Source organism: Gymnoscopelus microlampas, assembly GCF_963454915.1.
Source record: "Gymnoscopelus microlampas genome assembly, chromosome: 3".
In the NCBI taxonomy this organism is placed as follows: Eukaryota; Metazoa; Chordata; class Actinopteri; order Myctophiformes; family Myctophidae; genus Gymnoscopelus; species Gymnoscopelus microlampas.
The window spans coordinates 832606-852605 of NC_139940.1; the positions used below are offsets into that span (position 1 = coordinate 832606).

A 20000-nucleotide genomic window follows, 5' to 3' on the forward strand; every position below is an offset into this window, starting at 1 on the left:
AGCCATCAACTCAGCTGTACTGAAACGTCCTGTTGTCCCCTTGGGTTAGGGTTAGGTTAGCTCTGGTTCAGAGCGTTAGTGAGTTCCCTCTAACGCTCTGGAAGACCCCTCGCTATTTACTCCACAGTGCCCTCTACATTTTGGTTAATGGTAAGTTCAAATCCCCCAGATCTGTAGAGGGCACTGTGGAGTAAATACAAATAATGTCCGTCTCGCTGACATATTTTATTTTCTGCCCAAAAAGTGTATTTTACAGAGTAGGTGGGGTGCGTTTAGGCGTGCGCAGTTGGAGGATAGACTTTCAACAACACAAAACAGCCTTTGCTTCGGTGAGTAGCGAAATGGTTTAGTTTATTTTCACTACACTTGAGCGCTGGCAGGACAGTGGAATTCCTTGTACATGCGCAGAGCGAGGGGTCTTCCAGAGCGTTAGAGGGAACTCACTAACGCTCTGAACCAGAGCTAGGGTTAGGTTAGGTTAGGGTCCCCTTGGGTTAGGGTTAGGTTAGGTTAGGGTCCCCTTGGGTTAGGGTTAGGTTAGGGTCCCCTTGGGTTAGGGTTAGGGGGCTAGGGTCCCCTTGGGTTAGGGTCAGGGGGTTAGGGTCCCCTTGGGTTAGGGTCAGGGGGTTAGGGTCCCCTTGGGTTAGGGTCAGGGGGTTAGGGTCCCCTTGGGTTAGGGTCAGGGGGTTAGGGTCCCCTTGGGTTAGGGTCAGGGGGTTAGGGTTGACCCATCACTGAGGGTTTCACTGTGTGGTTTTCACAAATGTCAACGAGGTCATCGTGATGGCCATGTGGACCAAGTACCAATTGACTCGAAAATGCGTCCATGGCAGTAAAAGAGTTAATAAACACAACATGCATTTTCAGGTCAGGATACCAATTTGATCCAATCAGGAGAGAGAACTCATACAGGATAACCAAGTCAAGTGAAAACATGAGGCAGAGGCTCAGGAGGTAGAGAGGCCCACTTGAGGGAACGGAAGGTTCAGGGGGGACTCCCCCGTCCCCCCTGTCCCCCCATCGCTATGGTTACCTGTCTGGCTCTGCCTCTGTTCCCTCCGCCTCCTCAGTCCCAGGAAGCAGCCAATCAGATTGAAGATCAGCAGCAGGAGGCCGGCCGTCGAGGCGATGACTATCGTCTGATAGGCCGGCAGGCCGGACGAACCTGGGTTTGGATTGGTTGATTGATTGATTGATTGATTGAATAAACACTTTATTAGTAAAAAGACAATCAAACAGTACAAACATTAGGCTAAAAGGATAACACAACAACATACATCCTGGGGACTTGTTTCCATTGTGGTCCTATGTATTCAATTCATCAACACAGAATATTAACACATTAATACAAACAGCTATTGGCCGGGTTTCCCAAAGAGCTCGTGCGTAGAGCATCGTCGCAGGTCCGACGACGGGTCTAACGTGTGACGTCACATGCTTCGCAGTACCATAGCAGGCACGTAGATTTCAGGTCATGCGTGGCCGTACGCAGCTTGCGCAAGCGTCTCCTACACAGCTGGGACTCGGCCAAACCTACGCTCTACCCTCATTAGTAGCAGGTGGTTGTGCCCCTGCGTGCCATCTAAACTGGCTGCGTGTGTGGTAAAAGTACATTCGTGAGACAGAATGCGCGCAGCATACTCCCCGCCCACAGTAGGAGGGGAGTACTGTCCTACGAAGCATTTTGTAACGAGCGCCCTGGGCCGCCTGTAACACCCATCGTTCTATGAAATCTATGAAAAGACCGACACACACACACACACACACGCACACGCACACACACACACACACACACACACACACACACACACACACACACACACACACACACACACACACACACACACATACACACACACACACACACACACACACACACACACGTGTGTATGTATATATATTACGGCCGGGCCGGGCCGGTGCGTAAAAGGGCGAGCGGCTGCAGTGCTTCGTCCTCTATGCATGAACCCGAAGTTTACAAATCGTACTCTCACGGATGATCCGATCATCTAATAAAAATATTAAGCACATGCCAAGTTAACTAAAGGTATATAAATGATGCTGAGCTAAATATGTTTCCTTAATTTCGAAGTTTTATAGTTAAACGTTATGATGAAAGTGCAGTTCCTCTCACAAAGTGACAGCTGTTGCGCTCGGCGAGCGCAACAGCTCGCCATGTTTATGAATGGTTAAAACATCTTTTGAAAATCAGATCTACAAGCTTGTGACACGTTGTGAGCTTGTAGATCTGCTATTTTCAAAAGATGTTTTAACCATTCATAAACATGGCGAGCTGTTGCGCTCGCCGAGCGCAACAGCTGTCACTTTGTGAGAGGAACTGCACTTTTATCATAACGTTTAACTATAAAACTTCGAAATTAAGGAAACATATTTAGCTCTGCATCATTTATATACCTTTAGTTAACTTGGCATGTGCTTAATATTTTTATTAGATGATCGGATTATCCGTGAGAGTACGATTTGTAAACTTCGGCTTCATGCATAGAGGACGAAGCACTGCAGCCGCTCGCCCTACCCAAAATAACAGATCTGCAAGCTATCAACACGGCATGTCGCAGTGTGTTTGTTGTATATACGTCTGTTTTTTTGGGGAGGCGTATTCCGTTACGCGTTAAGCTGTCAATCATGCAGGGGGACGCCCCCTCTATCCTCTGAATTGTTTTGAACGGCGAACAATGGCCGCAGTGTTTATTTAAGATCATTGAAATGTCACCTTAAAAAAATGCATTTTAATACATTACAGAATGTACCTATAAAAATGTAAGTGTCCAATTCATATAAAGGTAAGTTAGATAAAGGTGCGACTTTATCTTAGTATTTTTGCAAAATCCTGTATATATAGATATATGTATGCAAAGGGTGTTTAAACTATAGTAGGATAGCACTACGTAGTTGACGTAGGCTTTACGTAGGCTACGTCCAGGATCTCTTCACGTGCATGCTGTCTCACGAATGTAGTTTTAGCACAGACGAAACGGAACCTACGAAGATGGTGTCTACTGAAGCCAATTTAGATGAGACGTTGGGCACACACAGCTGCTACTAACGAAGATAGTGCGCAGCGGGGTTGCTACTGCGCAGATGCGTGGAGGCACCTACGCAGCTTCTAGGCTACGCAGGAGCTCAAATTCGTTTGGGAAACGCGGCCATTAGCAGTTTAGCTTAAATATATATATACAAAACTACTTTACATTTACTTTACATTTTATCCAGAAAGATGATTACATTGTTTCTAACAGCCCATTACACACATAACACACATGTGCTTATTGTATAGTTAATTAAACACAGAGGAGTCCATTTGGTTACATCTATATATATACATTTCTAAACCCAAAACCCCCCAAAAAACCCTGCCACTGTGTGGGACTAAACACAAAAACAACATATCAATGTCACTAACAAGACACGCCACAACGTGCAGAATTACTACGCGCAGTCTGTAGGCCACTTCATACTGCTCAGCACACATCTGCCCCCTCGCAGCATAATTAATTGCGGCCAACACAAACTCACAACATTACAGTCGGCCATGTTGTTCCTTAGCGTCATCGCCGACCACCGCCCAACGAGACCCAAGTGAGGTCAGACAACACACTCCATATTTGGGCATAGCTCCATTGGGAACATCTCCTATTATGGCTTTATATAACCGCCCAACGAGACCCAAGTGAGGTCAGACAACACACTCCATATTTGGGCATAGCTCCATTGGGAACATCTCCTATTATGGCTTTATATATTATAGAGACCAACAAACACAAAGCCCCGCGCAGCGGCTAGGGGGGAGGGGCGCGCAGCGCCCCGACCCTCTATTGTGTACATTACTGTAGTCTGGAGCGTCTATTCTGACAGGGAACTTCCTGACGTCACCGTCTAGCCACACCCACCATGTGACCACACCCACATGAATGTCCCCCTATGTCATGGTCCATGCCAGCATGTTACTGAAACACTGTGTGTGTGTGTGTGTGTGTGTGTGTGTGTGTGTGTGTGTGTGTGTGTGTGTGTGTGTGTGTGTGTGTGTGTGTGTGTGTGTGTGTGTGTGTGTGTGTGTTTTATAAATATTGAACCAATGCAAAGTATTAACAACAGCTTGTGACTAAATAATAACTACATTGTATCCAGTGGAACACAGGGTTATTATATTAATAATAAATAATAACTACATTGTATCCAGTGGAACACAGGGTTATTATATTAATAATAAATAATAACTACATTGTATCCAGTGGAACACAGGGTTATTATATTAATAATAAATAATAACTACATTGTATCCAGTGGAACACAGGGTTAATATATTAATAATAAATAATAACTACATTGTATCCAGTGGAACACAGGGTTATGGACATACAAGGTTTCCACCTGACAGCCATGATATAAAACAAAGTAAAGTAAATAAATAAAAGGCGTATGATCTCAGGGATCAGAGAGACGAGAAGGAGGAATTATGTGAAGATAATGAAACACCTGAACCAGACCTTTCATTTGTCTTTATTGATAAAAGACTAACAACAGTGTGTGTGTGTGTGTGTGTGTGAGTGTGAGTGTGAGTGTGAGTGTGAGTGTGAGTGAGTGTGTGTGTGTGTGTGTGTGTGTGTGTGTGTGTGTGTGTGTGTGTGGCTGGGGGGGGGGGGGGTTGCTATGGTAAACACGGCCTCTCAAAGAGCATTAACCATTAGGAGTCTCTGGGGGACGGTGAATAATAACAGAGAAAGATATTTAGAACAAACGAGACTCATGGTGGCAAACACACATTTCTACTAATCACACAGAGACAGAACAACGGTAAAGGTAGAAAGGCTCGCTGTAGACAAATACAATAAGAAGACAAATACCTTCTGGACACTTCAGGAGAGACTGAATGAAATACTGGAGCACTGGACCGGGTCTGGTGCTCCTGTTATTATTGTGCATGGGGGGACCTCAGTCAACGTCCTTAAAAATCACTTTCAGAGAAACTCGTCTGTCTTTTATTAACCTACACATGTTTAAAGGTCCTATGACACGCCCCCTTTAAAGGACAGGAAACGTGTATTTTTTACAATGGTATTGAGGCTCAACAACATAACGGGCTTCTGGTGGTTCAAATGTTCTTCAGAGGAACTTGTAGGTTTAATTAAAGACATACCGTGTGAGTTGTCGTCTGTGTCTGACGGCAGGACTTCTGGTTCAGGTCCCTCTGGAAAAACACACAAACAAACCATAGAAACTACATCAAAGTACATGAATATGATGAGATATATTCCTAAACATAAACAGGCTTACAATGGGGTGGGGGGGGGGGGGGGGCTTGGGGGGCACAACTTAGGAAAATGAAAGGTTTCCGGGTTGGAGCCCCAGCTATTTCAACAGAGAATCATGAGATTGTTATGGCTTCAGGGTTTTCTATTCATTATGTTATAATGTAATAGGCCTGACCTCTAGTAGTCTAATAGTCGAGGGGTGTCTGAGTGGACTGACAGTCTCTTAGTCCAATTATAAAAATAAAAAAAATGTTATTATTCGACTGAGAGATTGGCCTAGTTTGTTATATTAATTAACTAATAGTTTGTTATATTAATTAACTACTAGTTTGTTATATTAATTAACTACTAGTTTGTTATATTAATTAACTACTAGTTTGTTATATTAATTAACTAATAGTTTGTTATATTAATTAACTAATAGTTTGTTATATGAATTAACTAATAGTTTGTTATATGAATAACTAATAGTTTGTTATATTAATTAACTAATAGTTTGTTATATTAATTAACTAATAGTTTGTTATATGAATTAACTACTAGTTTTTTATATTAATTAACTAATAGTTTGTTATATTAATTAACTAATAGTTTGTTATATTAATTAACTAATAGTTTGTTATATGAATTAACTAATAGTTTGTAATATTAATTAACCAATAGTTTGTTATATTAATTAACTAATAGTTTGTTATATTAATTAACTAATAGTTTGTTATATTAATTAACTAGTAGTTTGTTATATGAATTAACTAATAGTTTGTTATATTAATTAACTAATAGTTTGTTATATTAATTAACTAATAGTTTGTCAAAAATAGGATGTATACATCATGATTTATTGGGAGAAACCAATAGTATATGTTAAATCAGAGCACCCTTACAGCCCAAATGGAATGTTCCTCTATTGCATAACATATTTGTTGCATGATTTGACTGAGTTTGTCAGTGGAATCAGACTGACTCCACTGACAAACTCAGTCAAATCATGCAAAGAAAAAAAAAAGTAAAACAAATATATATAATTATTATTATTTATATTTTTTTGTGTTGCATTAGTCGACTGCCAGTCGACTAATGGCAATTAGTCGCCAATCAGATTTGACTATACAAATCCTTAGTCGGGGACAGGCCTATAATGTAATGACCACGGTTTCCTCTCATAGTCTAGTGAAAATATCCGATCTACTAGCTACAGACTCCTTGCACATTAGACTGTGATATTGCTGTAGAACAATTCCCAGCTACATTTGGCCGCTTCTACGAGTGACAAATACAAACCTTCTGGATTCTTGACGGTGCATTGTTAATTCTAATAGCCCTGCTCATCGCTGACCCTCGGTGGTGATGGTGAGTACTGCATGATGTTAGTTTTTATTTAAGTGTAATGACCCTGCTCATCGCTGACCCTCGGTGGTGATGGTGAGTACTGCATGATGTTAGTTTTTATTTAAGTGTAATGACCCTGCTCATCGCTGACCCTCGGTGGTGATGGTGAGTACTGCATGATGTTACTTTTTATTTAAGTTTAATAATCCTGCTCATCGCTGACCCTCGGTGGTGATGGTGAGTACTGCATCGTGGTCGGCGTAGCGGCTCTCTCCCATGGCGTTCAGGGCGTTGACAGAGAAGTTGTAGGCGGTGCCGGGCGACAGACCAATCACGGTGAAGATGGTCGCTCTGGGCGGGAAAACGTCCACGTACAGGAAGCTGGCTGACACCGCCCAGCGGTACCTGTCAATCACCCACGACACCGCAGTCACTCACCCGTTAACTGTAATTAATTATTATGGATTATCTTAATTAATTAAGTATAATAAATGATCTTATAATTATAATGAATTATCTTAATTAATTAAGTATAAAAATGATCTTATAATTATAATGAATTATCTTAATTAATTAAGTATAATAAATGATCTTATAATTATAATGAATTATCTTAATTAATTAAGTATAATAAATGATCTTATAATTATAATGAATTATCTTAATTAATTCATTATAATGAATCATCTTAATTCATTCATTATAATTATAATGAATTATCTTAATTCATTCATTATAATTATAATGAATTATCTTATAATTATAATTATAATGAATTATCTTATAATTATAATTATAATGAATTATCTTAATTCATTCATTATAATTATAATGAATTATCTTAATTCATTCATTATAATTATAATGAATTATCTTATAATTATAATTATGATGAATTATCTTATAATTACAAGGAATTCTTAATTAATGAATTATCTTAATTAATGAATTATAATGAATTATCTTATAATTACAATGAATTATCTTAATTAATGAATTATCTTAATTAATTAATTATAATGAATTATCTTAATTAATGAATTATCTTAATTAATTAATTATAATGAATTATCTTAATTAATTAATTATAATGAATTATCTTACAACTGAAACAGCTTTTTATGAGACGACTGTTTAAAACCCCCCTCCCCCAATGTAAAGCAAATTATGGAAATGTCCAAAGAATTGCATCTTAAAACGAGTGAAAATAGTTCATAAGGCTTATGTTCCTTATGAACCATATGCACCGTTGTGCCTTATGAACCATATGCACCGTTGTGCCTTATGAACCATATACACCGTTGTGCCTTATGAACCATATGCACCGTTGTGCCTTATGAACCATATGCACCGTTGTGCCTTATGCACATTTACCTGACTCTGAATCTCTGAGGTAATCCTCCATTGAACCCTGGGATCCACTCCAGAGTGACAGAGTCATGTGACATGGAGACCCGCCGGAACGATGAGGGAGGGTCTGGGTGGCCTGGAGGGGGGGGTGGGGGGGTAAAGATAAGGTAAAACGAACTATACGTAGAAACCCAGTTCATAAACAGTAACATCCTTACTGTTCATTTATCTACCTGTGCACTAGCAGAGTACAAGATACATTATTTTGTTAAATTAAATCTTAAATAGCTATTATTCTGATAGCAATCTATAGCATTACTATAGAGTGTTTGTTCAGTAACAGTGCTAAATAGCTCTAGATTGTGATAGTAATCATTTCTATAGAGTGTTTGTTCAGTAACAGTGTTAATTAGCTCTATATTGTGATAGTAATCATTACTATAGAGTGTTTGTTCAGTAACAGTGTTAAATAGATCTATTTTGTGATAGTAATCATTACTATAGAGTGTTTGTTCAGTAACAGTGTTAAATAGCTCTATATTGTGATAGTAATCATTACTATAGAGTGTTTGTTCAGTAACAGTGTTAAATAGCTCTATATTATGATAGTAATCATTGCTATAGAGTGTTTGTTCAGTAACAGTGTTAAATAGCTCTATATTGTGATAGTAATCATTGCTATAGAGTGTTTGTTCAGTAACAGTGTTAAATAGATCTATATTGTGATAGTAATCATTGCTATAGAGTGTTTGTTCAGTAACAGTGTTAAATAGATCTATATTGTGATAGTAATCATTACTATAGTGTTTGTTCAGTAACAGTGTTAAATAGCTCTATATTGTGATAGTAATCATTACTATAGAGTGTTTGTTCAGTAACAGTGTTAAATAGCTCTATATTGTGATAGTAATCATTACTATAGAGTGTTTGTTCAGTAACAGTGTTAAATAGATCTATATTGTGATAGTAATCATTGCTATAGAGTGTTTGTTCAGTAACAGTGTTAAATAGATCTATATTGTGATAGTAATCATTGCTATAGAGTGTTTGTTCAGTAACAGTGTTAAATAGATCTATATTGTGATAGTAATCATTACTATAGTGTTTGTTCAGTAACAGTGTTAAATAGCTCTATATTGTGATAGTAATCATTACTATAGAGTGTTTGTTCAGTAACAGTGTTAAATAGATCTATTTTGTGATAGTAATCATTACTATAGTGTTTGTTCAGTAACAGTGTTAAATAGCTCTATATTGTGATAGTAATCATTACTATAGAGTGTTTGTTCAGTAACAGTGTTAAATAGATCTATATTGTGATAGTAATCATTACTATAGAGTGTTTGTTCAGTAACAGTGTTAATTAGCTCTATATTGTGATAGTAATCATTGCTATAGAGTGTTTGTTCAGTAACAGTGTTAAATAGCTCTATATTGTGATAGTAATCATTACTATAGAGTGTTCAGTAACAGGGCTATAGAGCTATTTAACACTGAGAGTGTACAGATATAGAGTTAAATGAACACATGGAACCACAGAGATTAAAGCTTTCCCGTCCACATTATCAGGTTAATCCACTCTGTTAAGACCATGAGATGTAAATTACATCAATTTATGTATATTTACACGGGAGCCAGCCGGGGGTCAGTTTGTGCATCTATTACAGCGTCCCAAATGGACTCAAATGATGTGTGTTTATTACAGCAGCTCATTTACAGTCAAAAGATGAGCTGAGAGTGTCTGCATTGTTCTGCTCCCTCTGACATGATGAATATTCATCTTATTACAACGTGTACAGTAGCATTCATTTGATTTAAGATAGAGTTGTAGCACACACACACGCACACGCGCATGCACGCACATGTGCACGCACTCACACACACACACACACACACACACAGACAGACAGACAGACAGACAGACAGACAGACAGACAGACAGACAGACAGACAGACAGACAGACAGACAGACAGACAGACAGACAGACAGACAGACAGACAGACAGACAGACAGACAGACAGACAGACAGACAGACAGACAGACAGACAGACAGACAGACAGACAGACAGACAGACAGACAGACACACACACACACACACACACACACACACACACACACACACACACACACACACACACACACACACACACACACACACACACACACACACACACACACACACAGACATTTGTATTTGTATTACTGTACTTGTGAGGACGTCCGTATTTTAGGACAACAATTTCATAAATGTGATCTTTGCCTTTTCACCACCTTTAACCCTAAGCCTAAACCCCAGGTTGTTGCACCAAAACATAACTGATCTACAAGCTCACAAGGGGTCAGCAAATGTTTGGTTGCATGACGTTGGCACGTGACTAAACCAGGCTCCAAGCCCTTATGCCTGACCTCTAATTATACCTTATTATACCTTATACCTTATTATACCTTATACCTGACCTCTAATTGTCTACTCCTAAAGTCAATATGTTCCTAATTGTAAAAAAAGGTCAACGCACGTACGCACGCACGCACGCACATACACGCGTGCACACACACACACACACACACACACACGCGCACGCGCACACGCACACGCACACGCACACGCACACACACAGAGCGTTATTCCTTCTCAGGAAGTTGAAGAGCAGCGAGCGGCTCCACCATTAATGTTGTTTACAAGTGAATAGTAATAAATTAAATGACTTACATACATCTGTATATCTCTAATGAAAACACAGATATAGATAAACAAACACATGCTTAATTACTGTAGTCTATTCCCCTGCTGCTACAGTAACCTATTGTAGTATTTAAATGTATTCGTGTTCTTTTATAATGTATTCATGAAGGCCAGATCTACCTGCTAAACCCCTTCAAATCAAATGGCTTTTTACACGAGACGTTACCTTGATTATTATTATTGCCTGTTTTTACACAAACAAGATTTTTTGTTTATTTTCCATTTTCGCCTGTTTTTCTTCTTTTTTCACTTTTAAGGTCAGTGGTAATGTTGACAGTAATGGCTTCTATCTGCCAAACAGAAGCTTTTAATACATTTTAATAATTTAATATTATGTGCAGCTTTCTGTAGCGAGTTAAGGTCACTGTTACCGGGCAGAATACTCGTATCGCCAGAGAATTTCAACGATTTATGATTTTTGTTTTGTTTTCCCGTAAAGATGAATGCCCTACTTCCTCATGCTACACTGTCACACACAAGTGGCAAGAAATAGCCGATCTACAAGCTCACAACGTGTCACAGACGTGAGCTTGTAGATCGGCTACTTTTGCTATGTTTTTTTTTTTCACTGGTAGTCAGCCCACATAATAATAGTGTTATAGTATATAATATTAATAATAATATTAATAATAATAATAATAATATTAATAATAATAACAACAGTATTACAACTAGAAAAAGTGCTCCTCGGAGCACAGGTCTCCGCCAGGTCAGGTACGTTATTCTGGCCTCCTGGTGGCGCTATAATAGGCCAATGTGAAAATGGTGCCATTTATTCTTAGGTCTTTCACTGCAATCGACACAGCATTCATGATTTGAGGCATTTTGTTCCAAAAATGTGTTTTGCTAAATTAGACCTGCTGGTGGCGCTATAACAGGCCAATGTGAAAAGGGTGGCATTTCTTCCTCGGCCTAGTGGGAATGTTTGTGTGAAATTTCACGGAAATTGCAAGCTGCGTTCATGGTTTGAGGCAGTTTGTTCAAAACGGACCAATCTTGCAAACTTTGGATGGCAACCTTAAGCAATGAGGATGGAATATGGGAAATCTGACAGATCCGTGTTGATCACATGACTATAGAGATACTGTGTACTGATTTGCATGACGTTTGGTTAAAAACTGTAGGAGTAATGTGAAAAAATTGGTTTTGCACAAGTCGGCCTCCTGGTGGCGCTATAACAGGCCCATGTGAAAAATTTGAGGCAGAGGTTCTGAATTGGCATCCAGGGAGTGTGTGTGCACAGTTTCACAGCGACCGGGCCAACGGTGCCGGAGATTAGCTGCTCACAGACAGAAGGACACACGGACGGACGGACGGACGGGGTGAAAAACATACTCTCTCGCCATGCCTTTCGGCCTGGCGGAGACAATAATAACTACAGTGGATCCCATAGATCAGAGGCTCTGGACATACAAGCTTTCCATCCTGACGGAGACATTATGTACTTTTAATAAGCATCAGCTTGTGATTCTCAGAGGTTATGAATCAATAGAAATGTGTTGCTTTGTTCCTGTGTTTGTTATGTGATGTGTTGCTCTGTGCTCGTCTGGCCCTCGTGTCAAATATGATAAATAAATAAATAAATGAAGTTTGTTGACTGAAAGATCAAAGCAGGCCAGGCGGGGGCGGGGCTGTGAGACGGGGTGAGAGGTCGTATTGTTTTACATATTATCGTTGTTGTCGGGCAGAAACCTCTTATCTCCGTAATTAAACTTTTAGTGTTTTTTCCCGTAAATGAACGGCCTCAGTGTCTCTCTAAGGTACAAACAAAGGTAGATCTGTACGTGTGCAGATCTAAGCTATTCTCTCTATTTTTGAAGACTTTTGAAAGTGAAAGTAATTAAGTGCATGTTTGTAAGCTGGTAGATCTGTGTTAATGTGTTGACAAGCTTGTGACTAAAGAATAACTACATAAGATCCATTCACAGTAAAATCCAAGTCCAAATGAAACCAAATCCATTTGGTTCCATGTGTACACTCTCAGAGTTACAGACCTGTAAGGGTTCCAAATTTGGTCGCCCCCTAGCGCTCACTTTTCACCTCAAATTCAGTTCCTTTGTGCAAAATGTGATCACGTGTGCAACTGTAAAACTGTCCTATTGGTGGCGCTAGACACACAAGGCTATGAGAGACACAGACAGACAGACAGACAGACAGACAGACAGACAGACAGACAGATAAAAATCATTAAAGCCAGGCAAAACAGACAGAGCTATTTAACATACACAATATATGAGAGAAAGAGAGAGAGAGAGAGAGAGAGAGAGAGAGAGAGAGAGAGAGAGAGAGAGAGAGAGAGAGAGAGAGGAGAGAAAAAGAAAGAGAGAGAGAGAGAGAGAGATTGAGAGAAAGAGAGAGAGAGCGAGAGAGAGGAGGAGGATTATAAAATGCTTTTCTCTCTCTCTCTCTCTCTGTCTCTCTCTCTCTCTCTCTCTCTCTCGCCCCTCCAGGCTACAGCAGGGTATTCTGGGTAAATAATATGCACTCAGCCTCTCATAAGACTCCAGAGAGGTCGAGAGGTCAACAGTGTTTGGATCAGCAGCCAAGCGGCCAAATACAAAAAGTGCCGCTCCAGAAACCCCCCCCCCCATCCACCCCTCCCCCCTCCCCCCCCCCCCCCCCCCCCCCCCCCGCTCTGCCCCGCCAGGCGATGAGAGACGATAAGAAACATATAAAATTTATTAGCACTGAGTCAGATTAATTATGAATATTCACAGTCCTAAAAAAAGATATGGGTGTGTGTGTGTGTGGGGGGGGGGGGATGGGGGGGGTTATTGGATTGTATTTCATGCTTTTTATGGTAAACATTAAAATAGTTCAGACCAGCGTTTGGTTTGTCTGCAGGGGATTGGCTGAGAGCCGTACCGTGGAGGCGGGGCCATGCTCTGTGGAAGAAGAAATTATTGCAAGTATATAAAACTGCATTTAGATTTACTTTTAGTCATAGTCTTTTGAATACAATTATTTTTACTTTAAGTCATATTTTTCTCATCTGAACTTCTTTACTTTTAGTCTAGTTTTAGTTGACTAAATATCATAAGATTTTAGTCGACTAAATCTACAATTGATTTAGTCGACTAAAATGTATTTTTGGCGGGCCGTGATGCCATCGAAATGGCTGATTTTCACTTAGCTGCATGTCGGATATAGCTGATCTACAAGCTCACAACGCGTCGCGCTGCGACGCGTTGTGAGCTTGTAGATCAGCTATTTTCGGTCTGTGACACCCGCACGCACCCATGATGACATGTCTTAGTTCTACTGGATCTCTTCTCCTCTCGTCCCTCACTGACAGTTTAATCTAGTTTTTATTTGTTGATGATATAGTCAAAATATTTAGTCTAGTTTTAGTCATCATAGCTTAGTTTTAATTTAGTTTTAATTTAGTTTTAATTTAGTTTTCGTCAGTGAAAAAAGGTAGTCGATGAACATTTTTCGTCATAGTTTTAGTCGACGAAATCAACACTGATGCAAACACACCTCTCTGGACACATGGAGACCCTCAGAGTTAAATGAACACCTCTCTGGACACATGGAGACCCTCAGAGTTAAATGAACACTGAGTATTTGACCATGTGTGTTGGCTGTCAAAACAAACACCCTCCTACACGCTTGTCAAGGTGCATTGTGGGTAGAGGTGAGGCGCTCATCATTTGACATGCAGCCAAATTGGGACCCGAGGGAAAAAGACAATAAAAACAGATTTGTATTTTATTTTCCCCCCGGCTATATGGTACGTGATGTATATACACGATGACCTCTAACCTCCTGACCCTGTGACCCTGATCATTTGTTATTCATACAAGACGTATGGTATTATGGTATATGGTATTTCAGATGAACTCTCACAGGCAGCACAAAGCAACAAGCAAACTAAGAAACAATGCAGTTTGATTCATGCAGGTGGTGTCGGTGTAACTAATGAGGAAGAAATGCTCAAAGTTATCATTATTATCTCATTGAAACCGGAAACGCATCTCTGTCATTTTAGATTTTTTTGGCTATTCAAAAATAGCAGATCTACAAGCTCATAGCGTGGCACCGAGTGCCAAGCTATGAGCTTGTAGATCTGCTATTTTTGAAAAATCTTGAACATTTGTGCAAATCTTTGAATATATATATTTATATATATAAATGGTAAATGGTGCATTTATATAGCGCTTCTATCCGAAGCGCTTTAAATTGATCGTGCCATTAACCCATTCACACACACATTCATACACCGATGGAGGAGGAAACCATGCAAGGCACCAACCTGCTCATCAGGAGCAAATAGGGGTTCAGAGTCTTGCTCAAGGACACTTCTACACTAACTCTGGGGGAGCGCCCCAGCCCGGGATTGAAACTGGGAACCTTGCGGTTTGCCAGTTCACTCTACCCGGCCACTCTACCCCTGAGCCACTGCCGCCCGTATATATATATATATATACCACTTTTGGGGTATGTTACTTGAGTAAAAGTACAAAATGATTGGCATCAAAATATACTTAAAGAACCAAAAGTAAAAGTACAAAAATGATTGAAAATAGCAGATCTACAAGCTCACAACGTGTCGCAATGCAACACGCTGTGAGCTTGTAGAGTAGGCTAATTTATATCTGTAAAGTAACTAGTAGCTAACGTTTTCAAATAGTTGTAGTGGAGTAAAAGTACAATATTTGCCTCTGAGATGGAGTGGAGTAGAAGTAAAGGTACTGAACATTGGAAATACTCTAGTAAAGTGAAAAGTTACTCAAAATTGTACTTAGTTACTTTCCACCACTGTCACAATATCTGTTCCTCAAATTCTACAAGTACAGTAATATGAATACACAGACAGACAGACAGACAGACAGACAGACAGACAGACAGACGTACTGGTGCTGACTAGCTGTATGTCCAGGCGGTCGTCTCCCAGGGCGTTTCGTGCGGTGCAGGTGAATACAGCGTAGTCCAGAGATGAGCTGACGTTCAAAACCACCAGAGTGCTGGTGTGGAACCAGCCCTCTCTGATGGTCCGCTCACTATACCTACACATACACACACACACACACACACACACACACACACACACACACACACACACACACACACACACACACACACACACACACACACACACACACACACACACACACACACACACACACACACACACACACACACACACACAGATGTTGCATTAACTCTCCCACCACATCAAAAAAGCATTAAACAGATATATTTGCATATGCGGCGGGAAACGGGCAGCACAAACATGTAATGTACAGAAGAGGGAATCAGTGTGTAATGTTTATATAATGAATGTATCATGTTTATATATGTATAATAATGAATATATAATGTTTGCGTTGTAAGGCTTCATCATAATGGAAGCATGTGCTTATTATACATGTTTATATATGTATAAAATGTGCTTATTTATACAGCCGCAAAGCAGCCACACCTGGATTTATGCACAAAATAATAATAAAATAATCATCAAGGTAGAAAATGATATAAAATGTAACAGATGGATGTCAGGAGCTCGGGTGGTGCAGCGGTGAAGAAACCGTCCTCCATCACAGAGTCTAGGGCACATGGTTCTCAAACCTTTTAGCTCCAGACCCAAGAGACAAATGTGACGTCTCCCCCGTCACCCAAGCTAGTGAAAATAGCCGATCTATAAGCTCATAACGCGTCGCCCTGACGCAACTTTGGGATCATGCACGGAGTCTCTACAATGGAAAGGCTGGATGTGGATCCATGACAAAAACACTTCCTCTCGTCCTCTCGTCAGCTGTTACAATTCCAAACATGCAAACATGACCCGCTTTAATTACTTCAGTCTATGTTAGTAGCTTAATTAAAATTCTATTGTCTTTTTTATGTCGAATGTATTTGTATTTAAGTTCATAACGTTAACATAAGCATAACTAAATGCATTTGAAATTAAATAAAAATGTAACTTTCAGGATTCCAATTAAAAAATAGCAAAAAGAAATTCTGAATTCCAATTAAAAAATAGCAAAAATAGCAGATCTACAAGCTCAAAACACGTTGACATAGAATGGTGAAAAAAAAGTTAAAATACGGAGAGACAGTATAATATACAATGTGTCCCTCTGGAGTGAGTGTGTAAATATAGTGGCCCTCTGCATCATCAAAGTTGCATCACCCCTGGTGTACAGTGACAATCCCCCGCCCAGAACTCAGAATATCCGTTGTTTACAGCAAAATGCAAATAAACATGTCAAATTGTTTCGAAAAAGGGTCTTCCTCACGGTGTGCATATGCTAATGATCAATGGCCAGGTGCAAGTGCAGAGTCATTGCTTTAAGCCACTGAGGAGAACCAAGCAAGACTGACAGACTGATGACTGAGTGATGACTAACTGACTGACTGACGACTAAAGGCAGGTACACACTGCAGGATATTTGGTCCAATTTTGCTGTCGGACCTTTGACAAAACCTCCCGATCTGACGCAGATCGGGCTGTGATCGGCAAGGTTTTGGTCGCTGTGTGTGAAAGGCTCTGCAAGAGGACACACACACACTCATGGTCTGAAAACATAGTTTCCAGACCTGGGGTTGGTGAAGTCCATGAGCGCTCCGTTCTTGGCCCAGGAGAAGTGGACCCGGGGCGCTCCCTCTGCCTGGCACATGAGCTCTGTGGTGCCGCTGCCGTCTCCTGTGCTCGCCACCTTCCTCCACTGGGCACCCTTCTGGAGCACCGGCTTGACTGGGGGGGGGGGGTCAGGAATTTAACCCATTAAAACATGAGGCCGATTCTAAAAGAAAAATCTGAATCCTAACAGTTTCTTTTTTAAATAAATAAAAAATAGAATATCTCAAAATATTTAGTTCCAGGGACCCAGAAGCAAATATTTGAGTTACAAATGTTCGCTTTATATATATATATATATATACATATATATTCAAAGATTTGCACACATTTTCATGATTTAAAAAAAAATAGCAGATCTACAAGCTCGTAGCGCGTTCTCTCGGTGAGAGAACTCATTCAGGATACAGAATATACAATTGAAACTGTAAATGATGCAACAAATAAATGAGCTGACACAATTGGAAGTCTTTTGTATGAATGGAAGTACACTCTCAGAGTTACAGACCTGTAAGGGTCTCAGAGTTAAATCAAGATGGATGACTCACAGAACACCACCAGTTGCACCTCCGCGCTGCTAGGGGGCGCTATGCGGTTGTCTGCAGTGCAGCGGTAGCGTCCGGCGTGGCCCCGGGTCACACCATGTATGGTCAGCAGCCCCGCCTCCTCATCCTGAGTCTCCTCCCCTAACTCCTCCTCCTCCCCCGCCTCCCCTTCATGCTCCACCCCCTGTGAGAAAGACGGAGAGAGGGAGGAGAGTACTTTTTACTTAAAGGAGCATTTCACCCATTTTCAACCTTATCTTCAGAATAGTTCAGAAACCTGTCTACCAATGACATCATCAGAAATCTGTCTACCAATGACATCATCAGAAACCTGTCTACCAATGACATCATCAGAAACCTGTCTACCAATGACATCATCAGAAACCTGTCTACCAATCATCGATGGGGGATTACAAGCTAATGGAAACTACAAACTTTCTCCTCTGGGAAAGTTAGCATGCTGAAAGAAGAGACCTAAAAAATATGTTTTTTCCTTTTTACCCATTTTTCTCCCCAATTTAGTCGTTATGCCAATTACCTCCCCGCAGTGTGTTGTAACTGCTGTTGCATCCTACTGACTACTACCAGTGAGGAGCCCCCACCGGGAGGACGTAAAGCCTTCGTCCAACTCCCCCCGCCCAACACTCCCTGCTGACAAGCTCCGCCCCCAGCCCCAGGAATACGTGAAGTGACAAATCGGCTTTCCAACCCCGAACACGGGCCGACTGTGTTCTTATTAGTCTGGTGTTGCAGACAACTATTTCACAACTATTTCACAACTGTGCGTGCGTGTGTGCGTGCGTGCGTGCGTGCGTGCTCACCAGACGGGTCCATGTGAACATGTCAGAGGTCACAGGGTTAGCGTCCGCTACACAGATCAGGTCGGCCGTTTCTCCCAGATTCACAAACACAGGATCCTTCTCTGGCTTCACACGAGGAGAGTCTGAAACCAGGGTGTAAAGATAGGGCTGTCACCATGATGTCACCATGATCATGATGTCACCATGATGTCACCATGACGACACTTTGCATGGTGATTAATTGTCGCTCAAATAATTGCGATGAACGATTTAAATGTCGTTGAACATTGTTGCAACATTATGAATACAATTTATTTTTGGGCTTTTATAGGCTTCGTAAACAAATGGTGGGGGGGGGGGGGGGCATTTCTTAACATGAAACATGCTGAAACATGACTCACTATTATCACATCACTATTAACCCCTGTTACACTGCAGTGCTTCATGGTTCTAGAATGACTGTCCTTAGCATTGACTGTCCAGACAGCATTACATTACATGTGACATCTGAACTGTTCTTGGTAAAGGGAGCTGATAGAACTACAAATTGACGTCAATATAATTCAGGAAGCCCTTTACCGACGTCGGAAGTTGGGCTGAAGAGCCCCGCGACGTCATCGGCCCCAAACACAGAAGAGGCGGGACAAAGGAAGCGAGTGTGCACTTCCTTTGCGGTTTTGTGCGTCACTCGCCCCTGAAAACAGCCGATCTACAAGCTCACAACGCGTCTCAGCGTGACGCGTTGTGAGCTTGTAGATCGGCTGTTTTCAGGGGCGTGGCGCTGACGCACGACTCCGTTTATATCCGGCCCTGATTGGCCTCCACCCCGCAGGGACCACCTGCCTGCCTCCCCATGGGGGTCCTGGTACTTACAACTATGAGACCATTAGAGCTACTTGTCTCTGCCTGTGCTTACACACACACACACACGCGCACACACACACACACACACACACACACACACACACACACACACACACACACACACACACACACACACAAACACACACACACACACACACACACACACACACACACACACACTCACACTCACACTCACACTCACACTCACACTCACACTCACACACACACACACACACACACAGGAGACAGTACGGTTCTCGTCCAGACCGTTCAGGGATCTGGCGTGTCGGGCGTCTGGCGGATCCTTTTAACCGTCAAACGGCTGGTTGTTAAAGCATGCTCCCACCAACCTGCCTCTAAGAGCTGTTACAATGCTCCATACATTATGCATTCATACAGCATGCTCCCACCAACCTGCCTCTAAGAGCTGTTACAATGCTCCATACATTATGCATTCATTCATTCATATAATATAATACAGCCGTCCATTAGGCCTGTACCTACAGAGCAG

The 20000-nt window shown here is 41.1% G+C and overlaps 1 protein-coding gene across 1 annotated transcript in view; it reads right to left on the bottom strand.

The window, feature by feature from the left end:
• Window positions 1-20000, bottom strand: part of nphs1 (NPHS1 adhesion molecule, nephrin) — a gene marked incomplete at both ends in the record, with an annotated part of 149367 nt that overhangs the window by 14681 nt on the left and 114686 nt on the right. Inside the window, 8 exons of the mRNA XM_084048619.1 lie at window positions 1034-1165; window positions 5159-5209; window positions 6826-7007; window positions 7977-8088; window positions 15555-15706; window positions 17241-17397; window positions 17829-17988; window positions 18647-18768. Coding sequence (XP_083904745.1) covers window positions 1034-1165; window positions 5159-5209; window positions 6826-7007; window positions 7977-8088; window positions 15555-15706; window positions 17241-17397; window positions 17829-17988; window positions 18647-18768 — 1068 coding nt within the window. The remainder of the gene's footprint in view (window positions 1-1033; window positions 1166-5158; window positions 5210-6825; window positions 7008-7976; window positions 8089-15554; window positions 15707-17240; window positions 17398-17828; window positions 17989-18646; window positions 18769-20000) is intronic.